We start from the raw sequence: 12,589 nt of genomic DNA on the forward strand, positions 1-12,589 counted from the left end.
ATATATATATATATATGTATATATATATAATCTATATATATATATGCATGTATGTATGTATAGATAATGGAGAGAGAGAGAGAGAGAGAGAGAGAGAGAGAGAGAGGGAGAGAGAGAGAGAGAGAGACTTATTACGGAAACAATGCCTGAAGCATAGTGCATATTACTTGGCATCCTAGCCTCTTCATCTGCCTTTATTCCAGTTCTTCTGTGAAATATAATTTTTCCCACTCTTCTGTTATTCTATTTATGAAAGAATAGGAATATTGTAGGAAAAAGAAGACATATTTTTGAAAGATAATCTTCTCTTTTTAGATCTAACTTAAAATGAAAAATAACTAATTGCATGGCAAGAATTATTGTCTTCTTAGCTAAACCTAGGATTGTGTACACTGAAATAGAATGTTTAGTAATACTGATAAAAGATGTTTTGGTGCATTTTAATATAATGCTTTGACATTTTTACTCTCCCACTATAGAAATGAGTGTAAAATTATACCAGCAAATTCTTAATTAGAATTTTAATGAATGTGAACAACATATGACATGGCAGACACAAAATAAAAGAAAATTGTTCTCAGTATTCTAAAAAAAAAAAAAAAAAACATTTGTCAGTCAGTAGTCTAGACAGTTTTTGTTGCTAATACATTTAACTTTTTAAGAATGTCTGCATGTAGATATATATATATATATATATATATATATATATATATATATATATATATATATATATATATATATATATGTGTGTGTATATATATTATATTATATATATATATACTATATATAATAATATATTATATATATATATATATATATATATAAAACAGAAAAAACTTTGAAATCCTTGGCAAACAGAAAAAGAAAATGCCAAACAAAAACAAACAAGTAAAGTTAAAAACTGAAAAAAAAAAAATACAGAGGAAAAGGCGGGAGGAATTAAAAAAACAGAGCGATCACCTCGTCCGTTTCCATTAACGCGACTTCGAATTGCAGAGTGGACACCACCCTCGTCGGGATGGGCATCAGTTCATGGCTGCACATCGCCAGAGCGACAGAATCGGACTCCGGGAATTACACCTGTTCTGCTGGGGACACGGTTATGCGCTCCGTGAGGGTCCACGTCCTGGACGGTAAGTACTATATACCTAACCCGTTTGCAACGCACTGACGTTGCAATAATTATACGTCCGGTTTGTGAGACGTAATTGCAATGTCAGTCAGTTGCCACGGTGGCATTTTGTCAAGTTGATATATACACACTTGGGCGCTTTCGTTCGTTCATTTGGGTCGAAATTTTGATCAGCCAGATGGACGAATTGCAGGTAGGGTCGTTTATCTATACTCTCTCTCTCTCTCTCTCTCTCTCTCTCTCTCTCTCTCTCTCTCTCTCTCCATGGTTCAACAACTCATTTACATATATAAGCAGCTAAAAAGTCTCTCTCTCTCTCTCTCTCTCTCTCTCTCTCTCTCTCTCTCTCTCTCTCTCTACATGGTTCAACAACTCTTTTACATATAATGCAGCTAAAAAGCCTCTCTCTCTCTCTCTCTCTCTCTCTCTCTCTCTCTCTCTCTCTCTCGGTGATAAGAGATAAGATTAGTGTGAAAATAGTAGGATAAAGCATCTACTAAGTTAGTTTATCAAGTGAAATATTGTAAATCAGATCAAGATGGCAGTAGGTTCCAACTGTGGAAAAAAATGGTGAAATCTTGCGTGTCTAGCAGATTCGCAATATGATGAGGTAGCAGGAAGGGAGCTGGCATTTCTCATCTATGAGATCAATAACAGCCCTAATCAAAAAGATACAAAAGCATTCATAGACATATTAGAAGGATATGATCCTTCAAACTGGAACAAATCATCAGAAAACATCTTGAAAATAATTGAAGAAGTTCCAAAGAAAATTTGCATCAATCAACATATTCCGACAAAGAAAATGAATAAGGTGAACATTGTGAATATACTAATTGAAGCAATAGGAAAAAGAATGCCAAAAGCATGCAAACTGTGTAAGGTGTGGTATAGCATAGTTAATCCACAAAACCTGATCAGAAAATGTTCTGCATGCAACATGCCAATGCATCCTCAATGTGCTGAAGTAATGCAAGATATGAGTAAGGATACCAGAATATTTTGCTCAACATGTCTATCATGGATAGACAATATTATTAAATCAAGACTTAATGTGCAAATAGTTGAGAATGAACAAGAGGAAGAGGAAGAAGAAGAAGAGGAAAATGGAAGAGAAGAAAACAAAACTGAAATGACAGAAAAAAATAAGGAAAGCAAAGAGCAAGACAAGAGTATGGATGCAGAGATACTCATTGATACTACATATGAGGCAATCAAGCAGCATACATACGAAGAAATAAATTACGACATGACAACACAAAATAAAATCCCGAAGAGGCTCTACCTAGATCTGCACACTGATGGGAAAGAAAAACAAAGTCTGCACCCTTTTGAAAAGAGGGAATTGCAGATTCGGAGAAAGATGTTACTACAAACATCCCAAGGTATGTCCCAACTATGGAATCTATGGTAAATGTGCATACCTAGACGGCTATGAGGATGATTGCAGAGATCTACATCCAAAAATAAGCAAAAACCTAAAAGAAGGAAAAGGATGTAAGTTCGACAAAAAAATGTAAATATATGCACACTGTAGCCATGAATCAAAATCAATTAAATGATCAATTAAATAATAAAATTCAAAATAGGAAAGAAACAAATAAAGAGAGGAACAAAGAACATGAGGTGAAGGAAAAAAGCACGCCATCACTGCGATATGGAGTGTCAGCAAAGAATTTCCAAGCATCAGCTCCAAGATACTACAGCTCAAGAGATAAATACTGTATGTACGATGCTAGGGGATGGTGCAGATACGGAGAAAAATGCAGATTCAGACACAAAATGAATAATTATGATGAAGGCAGATCAAATATTTTGGAAAAGTTGGATTTTTTAATGTCAGAATTTCTGGAAATGAGGAAAAGAACAACATACCAGAACAGGAAAGAGACATGGGAAAATCCTTATTATTACCCATATTAAATGAAGGAGATAACACACAAACCATCATAGTGATGAATGCGCAGGGTTTAATTACGAGTAACTCAAAATAAAAAAGGAAAATAGAGTACTTAAAAGAACTAACCCAAATTGAAAAGAAAATAGATATAATGAATATAAGTGAAACCTGGTATTCACAAGAGACTGGTAATGACGATCAAATAAAAGGGTTCCAAACTTATCGATCAGATAGAAAAAATAGGAATCAAGGGGGAACCGCGATATATGGGAAAGACAAAAAACAAGGAAAAATATATGAGAAACATAGTAACTCAGAATGTGAACTAATAGCGGTAGAATTTGAATCTGAAAAATTAATGAACATAGTAATATATAGACCCCCTAATACTAAAGAGTTTGACACAATAATAGAAAAATTGGATGATATATGTAGAAATCACAAGGACTGGACTATTCTCCTATCCGGAGACTTTAACTTTCCTTTCGTAGACTGGAAGGAACGAATAGGAGATTGTGGTTGTATTTATACATATAAAAAAGAGAGTAATAGTAGTGCAGAAGATAAGAGGCAATTCGAAAAGCTATTGGATATGCTACTAGAATACAACATTCAACAAATAAATCACCTGCCAACAAGAAAGGAAAATACTTCAGACCTAGCATTTGTGAGCTAGGTGAATTATGTAAAAGAAATAATAGTTTATAATGCGAGTATTTCAGACCATAATGTCATAGAATTAACAGTCCATTCCAAAGCAAGTGAAAACAGAGATAAGCAAGAAATTAAAAAATGGGAAGGATATGGAAAATACAACTTCTACAGTAAAAATATAAAATGGTCAGAAATAAATGAAGAATTAAACATAGATTGGGATAACATTTTCGTAAGTGATGATATAAAAGTAAATACGGAGATATTATATAAAATATTAGAGAAAATAGTGGCTAAATATATACCCAAGAAGAAAAGTAAACATCAGTCATGCATACCAAGAGACAGAAGGATCTTGTTCTAGAAAATCAGAAAGTGGAAAAAAGGTCTTGCAAAAGAAAAAAAGGCATGGAAAATGATGGAACTAAAAAGTAAGTAAGATAGAAAATGCAGAACAAAAGATTATTCAATCAAAATAAAATTAAAAACGGGACTTGGAAGAAAAAACCTTTGTAAATATCAAGCAAAACCCCAGACTATTGTACTCGTATGCAAAATAGATGAATAAAAGAAGAGTAGAAATAGGCCCTCTAAGAATTGAAGGGAGATTAACGAATGAAAAAAAGGAAATATGCAACATATTGGCAGAAAGATATAAGAGAGAATTCACCCCTAGAATTGATAATGAAGATAATGATACAGAAGTAAGGGATGAAAATAATGAATATTCAGCAGACATAGATATTAATGAAGCTGATATTGTGCAGGCTATTAATGAAGTTAAAAATGGAGCTGCAGCTGGGCCTGATGGTGTCCCTGCTATTTTGTTAAAGAAAGTAGTTCATTCTATTGCAAAGCCCCTTGCAATATTATTAAGACAAAGTGTAGATACAGGCAAGATTTATGATGAGCACAAATTAGCATATATTACCCCTACTTTCAAAAGTGGATCAAGACTAGAGGCAAGTAATTATAGGCCTTTGAGTCTAACATCACATATTATGAAAGTGTATGAAAGGGTAATGAAGAAAAATATTATGAAACACTTAATAAAAAATAATTTGTTTGATATAGGACAACATGGTTTTGTACCCGGAAAAAGTACACAAACCCAACTGTTAGTCCACCGTGAGAACATATACAAAAATATGAAAAGCGGAAATGAAACAGATGTGGTTTATCTAGACCTTGCAAAAGCTTTTGAGAAGGTAGATCATAATATATTAGTGAAGAAAATTAGAAAACATAATATAGTGGATAAAGTAGGAAGATGGTTAAAAGAATTTTTACACAACAGAAAAAAAGATAGTTATTGCAAATGATGAGAAATCGGATGAAGCTAAGGTAATATCCGGTGTGCCACAAGGTACGGTGTTAGCTGCATTACTGTTTGTTATTATGATTGCAGACATAGACAGTAATGTTAAGGACTCGGTAGTGAGTAGTTTCGCCGATGACACAAGAATAAGTAGAGAAATTACTTGTGATGAAGATAGGAACGCGCTACAAAGAGACCTTAACAAAGTGTATGATTGGGCAGAGGTAAATAGGATGGTATTTAACTCTGATAAATTTGAATCAATAAATTATGGAGACAGAGAAGGAAAGCAATGTGCATATAGGGGACCTAATAATGAGACAATCACAAATAAGGAAGCAGTTAAAGACCTTGGTGTGATGTTGAATAGGAACATGTTATGCAATGATCAAATAGCAATTCTATTGGCAAAATGTAAGCAAAAATGGAAATGTTTGTTACAGCATTTCAAAACAAGGAAAGCTGAACACATGATAATGCTTTATAAAACATATGTTCGTAGTCCACTTGAGTATTGCAATATGATATGGTACCCACACAATCAAAAGGATATTACACAAATAGAGAGTGTACAAAGGTCCTTTACAGCTGGAATAGAAGAAGTTAAGGATCTTGACTACTGGGAAAGACTATCCTTAAAATTATATATTCTAGAAAGGAGAAGAGAACGCTACATGATAATTCAGGAATGGAAACAGATAGAAGGAATTGCCGAAAACATCATGGAGCTAAAAATATCAGAAACAGCAAGCAGAGGTAGATGAATAGTGCCCAAAACTATAACAGGAAAAATAAGGAAAACACACAGGACATTAATCCACTACGCACCAGTATCGACAATGCAGCGTATATTCAATGCGTTGCCAGCTCATCTGGAATATATCAGGAGTGAGCGTAGATGTGTTTAAGAATAAGCTCAACAAATATCTAAGCTGCATCCCAGACCATCCATTGGAAGATGCAAAATATACCGGAAGATGCACTAGCAACTCTCTGGTAGACATTAGAGGTGCCTCACACTGAGGGAACCTGGGCAACCCGAACAAGATGTAAGGTCTGTAAGGTAAGGTCTCTCTCTCTCTCTCTCTCTCTTTCTCACTCTCTACATGGTTCAACAACTCATTGACATATATAAGCAGCTAAAAAGCCTCTCTCTCTCTCTCTCTCTCTCTCTCTCTCTCTCTCTCTCTCTCTCTCTCTCTCTGCATGATTCAACAACACTTTTACATATATATGCAGCTAAAAAGCTCTCTCTCTCTCTCTCTCTCTCTCTCTCTTTCTCTCTCTCTCTCTCTCTCTCTCCATGGTTCAACAACTCTTTTACATATAATGTAGCTAAAAAGCTCTCTCTCTCTCTCTCTCTCTCTCTCTCTCTCTCTCTCTCTCTACGTGGTACAACAACTTTTATATTCCTCTCCAGTTAAAAAGGACCTCTCTCTCTCTCTCTCCTCTCTCTCTCTCTCTCTCTCTACGTTGTACAACAGCATCTCTTCAGTTAAAATCCATAACTGTCACAGTTTGCGTCAAAATAAATGAAGGAAATATTTTCTATCTAAATATACCTAAGACCTTTTTTTTTTATCAACTGCCTTCAGCAATTTTAAGTTTCCTTAAATTTCAAGATTGACTGTAGCAGAAAATATTACATGTCTCTTGTTTCAAGGCCTGACAGGTAAAAAAAAAAGAAAGAAAAAAGAAAACTCCATGATGTGCCGAACCTAAAAAAAAAATGTAGGACTAACGTTTGTTTTCGCTGGCAATAAAAAACACAGCCATTACGGCACTTGGCCTGGAATAACACTACAAAATTCAGAAACGCAGCTCTGAGGGAGGTCTGCTTTTATTATAGCTCCCCCCTAACCTTTTTTTTTTTTTTTTTGTCCTATGGACATGAGTTTATTTACTCGCTATGTCTTTGTTTTGCGCCCATCGTCATTCTTTTGTTTTTTTTTTTTTCCTTTCGTCGTCGATGCGTCCCTGTGAGGTCGTGAGAGATAAGGGGTCATATCTGTTGTCCTTCAAATGGGCCCCCGTACATTCGGTATTCGCTGATCGTTATTACTAGCATCCAATAAATGCTCCTTACTAGATCAACGGAAACGCAATGCATTACTATGCTAAAACCATTTCTTCTTTTATCTTAATCATTTACTGACATTTTTATCTATTTATACATTTAATTCATTTTTTCGAGTGTAATAATTAACATCGTCTTTCTGTATACCTTATTACCTCTGTGTTCTTTCAAATGAACACAAAAATAAATGTTCGTAGTTCAGTATTTTCCTTGCTAAATCTACTAAGATGCAACGCATCACTACCTTCAAAGAATTCTCCTTTTATTATGATCATTTACTCACATTTTTATATGTTCAATTAAATTTTTTTTATTGCATCTCTAATAACTGATTCTCTTCTTTCTGTACTGCCTATTACCTTCAACTATTCTTTCAAATGACACCATATTCTTTGGAATTTGAAATTTTTATCTATTTATTTATCAAATTTTTGTATTGCATCTTTAATAACTGACATCTTTCTGTATTCCCTGTTACCCTCTGCTATTCTTTCAAGTGACACCTTATTCTTTGGAGTTCTCTTTTCATTTACTCACATTTTTATCTATTTTTTAATTAGATATTCTCTCTAGTATGACCTCTTCTTTCTGTATTCCCTGTTACCCTCTGCTATTCTTTAAGTGACACCTTATTCTTTGGAGTCTTTTATTTACTCATTTTATCTATTTTTTTTAATTAGATTTTTGATTACATCTAGTACTGACCTTTCTTTCTGTATTCCCCTGTTCCCTCTCTATTCTTTCAAGTGACAACCTTATTCTTTTGTTCTCTTTTCATTTACTCACATTTTTATCTATTTTTTAATTAGATTTTTGTATTACATCTCTAGTAGCTGACCTCTTCTTTCTGTATTCCCTGTTACCCTCTGCTATTCTTTCAAGTGACACCTTATTCTTTGGAGTTCTCTTTTCATTTACTCACATTTTTATCTATTTTTTAATTAGTTTTTGTATTATCTAGTAGCTGACCTCTTCTTTCTATTCCCTGTTACCCTCTGCTATTCTTTCAAGTGACACCTTATTCTTTGGAGTTCTCTTTAATTTATCCATTTTTATCTATTTTTTAATTAGATTTTTGATTACATCTCTAGTAGCTGACCTCTTCTTTCTATTCTGTTACCCTCTCTATTCTTTCAAGTACACCTTATTCTGTTCTCTTTTCATTTACTCACTTTTTATCTATTTTTTAATTAGATTTTTGTATTACATCTCTAGTAGCTGACCTCCTTCTGATTCCCTGTTCCCTCTGCTATTCTTTCAAGTCACCTTATTCTTTGGAGTTCTCTTTTCATTTACTCACATTTTTATCTATTTTTTAATTCTTTTTGTATTACATCTAGTACTGACTTCTTTCTGTATTCCCTGTTACCCTCTGCTATTCTTTCAAGTGACACCTTATTCTTTGGAGTTCTCTTTTCATTTACTCACATTTTTATCTATTTTTTAATTAGATTTTTGTATTACATCTCTAGTAGCTGACCTCTTCTTTCTGTATTCCCTGTTACCCTCTGCTATTCGCTCAAATGACACCACATTCTTTTGAGACTTGCATGTCAAGTCATCGGCGTGGTGGGCTTGTTCCACACGAGCTGGATTCATCATATTCTGCGTGATGATAACAAGTCGTTTGTTGACGCGAGGAAAAAAAAAAAGTATTCCAAAGTGATCGGTCAGGAGACGAGGACCCTAATTGGATTTCCTCTTAATTCGCGGCTGTTCAGACAAACATTTCCGCCCAGGAAGGAGATGCTCTTCTCCTTTTTTTTATCTCTTTCTTTCTTTGAATCTTCGGCTGTGAAGTCCCCTTTCGGTTAGAGTCAACAGACTGTGAATCCAATAGAGAGAGAGAGAGAGAGAGAGAGAGAGAGAGAGAGAGAGAGAGAGAGAGAGAGAGAGAGAGAGAGAGAGAGAGAGAGAGATAAATAAATGGATAAGAAGGTATAGAAAATAAGACTCATACACCTGAGTTTAAAAGACGTCCGCAGAAAGCAGGAAAGAATCTATTCTTCTCTTAAACATTTGGAGGTCAGAATATTCCACAACTGCACTTGAGACCTGGAGAGAGAGAGAGAGAGAGAGAGAGAAAGAGAGAGAGATGAATAAATGGATATTAAGATATACAAAATAAAACCCATGCAGCCGAATTCAGGAGAATCTGTTCTCTTAAACAGTTGGAGGTCAGAAGATTCCACAACTGCACTTGATGAACTTTACCACATTTTAATTTTACCCAAACTAAAACTTCTAGAAAACTGACGAGTGTTCAACCTGGTACTAGAAAATACCACCGTGCTTCCTCTTGATCACACTTATTTAATGCTACTATAGTTCCTCTCGTTTCGTGGAGAGATGGGTTTCACGCTTGAGGATCCCGTATCCGGTGTTTTCGGCTGCTTTCGTGTTCCCGGGTATGGCTGCATCAAGAACCCGAGAGGTCGGAGTTATCCAGCAAGTTCTGTAAGTTCTGTGGTCCACGGTTGATTTTCTACCCTCTGATAGGTCTAGCAGTGTGTTCTTCAGTCGTCCATTCTGTAAAAGAATCTTTAGCCTTTATGTTTCCACACTTTCTTTTCCATCTTATCAGCAATTTAATGTAGGACGAATTCTGTCCACTTTACCCAAACGTCTTATCTCCAGTGATATACCTGGCAGCGTGTTCTTCAGCCCTCACATCTGCAAAAAAAAATAATAATAAAAAGTTCTTATCCTTTATTTTTAAAAATCTATCATCCATTTTATTAGTAGTCTATTGTGTGACGAATTCTATTCACTTCTTATAAACGTTATCTCCTGATGCTCAACTGCACCTCTGCTATAGTGGTGATCAAGGTAATTAGAGTGGCATCGGAATATATTTGTAATGCTACTGATTTCAATAACATTGCCAATACCAAACTTCAGACCTGTTGATTATGAAATGCATGTGTGTTTGTACTTTATAACATGTAAATTATCAAGTAAGACTTCTTTTACAAGTTTTGTATATATATATATATATATATATATATATATATATATATATATATATATATATATATATATATATATATATATATATATATATATATATATATATATATATATATATATATATAGTTTGGAAAAATATTCTCATGATTATATGATTATGGATAAGTCATTGCATATTTATAATTCCCAGCATAAAGGTTCGCATGATTCATGAAATTATTCCCGACTAAATTTTATTAATTGTCATTTTATATTTTTATTAGTTAGGGAAAAACTCTCTATCACGAGAGTATATATAAGTTCTAAAACGGTCCACAATAATACAAAGTTGTAAAAAGTCTGTGTATAATTTTGAAGACTTTAAAGTCTTCAAAATTATACACAGACTTTTTACACTTTCTATTATTGTGGACCCTTTAGAACAAAATTTTATTATTATTATTATTATCTCTAGTTTTCATCATTTTTACTTTTATTTCCTTATTATATTTTTATTATTATTTTTTATTCTATTATTATTTTTATCATTCATTCCCATATATATATATATATATATATATATATATATATATATATATATATATATATTTATATTTATATATTACATGTGTATATATATATATATATATATATATATATATATATATATATATATATATATATATAATTAGCAAAAATATTCTCATAATTATATGATTATGGATATGTCTTCGCATACATAATTCCTAGCATAAAGGTTAACAGGATCATGAATTATTCCCGACTAAAAAGACTGATGCTATTAAAAATCACAAACACCATTCATTCCTCTTTCAGCATTCAACGTAGGCAACTAACTTTCTTCTCCCCCCTGCAGGAGAGAGTTCCGCAGCAATGCAACACTCCACAACGGACGGAGGGACCCACACCTGTACGACGTCTCCCTTCCTCGTCCTCGTCGTCCTGTCGATAGTCCTGAGGCTCAGGTAGATCCTAAAAGGACGTCAACCTTCTTTTCATATCAGGAAGAGGAGGAGGCTCAGGTAGATCCTAAGGACGTCATCCTTCTTTTCATATCAGGATGAGCAACGGACGTCCCACACACGGACATCCTTCGTAGGATTCACAGTGGTGGTCCTCGTGAGCGCATGAGAATTGCAGACATCTCTGTGAGTGGTTGTTATTGACAATCAATGCAGTTCTTTTTTGTGTGAATCGACCTAAAACTTATTCACGTGTCGTTATTAAGTAAGTGACTGTAAGTTTCGTCTTCAGTGGCATTTTTCGAGTGTGAAGTGACATTCGTTATATAAGCAAAGTAAAGACATACTCGTGCAGGGGGTTGGAAAAGTGTCCCAAATAGGTTTGACTTCTTGTTGGTAAACGTCAAACCTTTATTGATTGTGGTGTGGTGAGTTTTGTATACACCTATCGCAAATATATTTTTGTTTGTGTTTTTTTTCCTCCTAATCATATGTTGTCTCCAGAATCATAAACTAAAGTATCTTATGGAAGAGGGTCGATTTCTCTAGCTCACGCTGAGGGACAATTATGGTAAATAAGCTCTCTAGACTGGTACAGTGAACAAGCTCTCTAGACTGATACCGTGAACAAGCTCTTTAGACTGATAGAGAAAAATACCAACTTCTTGGGATGTGAATGGAAAGTTAACAGCGTTGGCGCATGCGCGGAACAATGGCTGTGGTTACTGCCTATCCAGTGCTATCGTCGAAAAGTATGATTTTCATGCCTCGTAGGAAAAGGAGTTTGTTCATATACAGTTGACGATGAATCCAAAAACAATTTGACTGGAAATGAACTGTTCGAAGTGCAGTTGAAATTAGATTTTATACAGGCGTGAGGAAGAGAGGAATAGAGAGAGCGAGAGAGAGAGAGAGAGAAACAAATTTTATGTGATGTGATACTACAAACATTCTGAAAGGCTCCAAGCAGCAGAACAATGAACTTCGACAACTTCTCCCAATAACCAAAGCTTCTTATTTTCTGGAGGAAATGAATAATGAAATAAATTGAACCAAGACATTAGAGAGATATCCTAATATTTATTACTGATAAAAAATAAAAAATAAAAATTGAATCGAGCAAAATCAGCAAGTTTTATGTTTTGTCTTCAGTCTGTTGGAGAGACCAGACGCAAATGATAGATCATGTCAGTGACCAAAAAAAAAATAAATAAATAATCATTTTAGAAAATAAAAAGGCTAATAGTGAGTTTTATTTCTTTTCTGCAGTTAAATATTCCAGTAAAAAATTGCAAAAAAAGATACAAAATACAAGTATTGTGATTATTCCGTGCGGTAATATTTTATATCGTAATAAACATCGGTGAGAATCCTCTTGAAGTTATAAATCATAACAATCGTAATACCAGCGACATCCATGTTGTTATAACAACCATTGTTTTGTGTTATCTCTGCCTCTCATTGTGTCTAAATAACTGTAATGGAATATCAATGTGCGTCATCAACAAACACCAAGATCAGCTGCCAATCACTGATCACGATTCAGTCTGTAATCAAAAGAACTGTCTTCATTATG

At 34.1% G+C, this 12,589-nt stretch overlaps 1 protein-coding gene across 1 annotated transcript in view; it reads left to right on the forward strand.

The window, feature by feature from the left end:
• The window catches only part of LOC135208015 (hemicentin-1-like), a gene marked incomplete in the record, with an annotated part of 582,686 nt that extends 570,424 nt beyond the window's left edge, over nucleotides 1–12,262 (forward strand). The window contains 2 exon segments of the mRNA XM_064240121.1: nucleotides 997–1,133; nucleotides 10,908–12,262. Coding sequence (XP_064096191.1) covers nucleotides 997–1,133; nucleotides 10,908–11,020 — 250 coding nt within the window.
• Nucleotides 12,263–12,589: the final 327 nt, after the last annotated feature.

The sequence above is a fragment of the Macrobrachium nipponense genome, chromosome 11 (assembly GCF_015104395.2).
Source record: "Macrobrachium nipponense isolate FS-2020 chromosome 11, ASM1510439v2, whole genome shotgun sequence".
NCBI lineage: Eukaryota > Metazoa > Arthropoda > Malacostraca > Decapoda > Palaemonidae > Macrobrachium > Macrobrachium nipponense.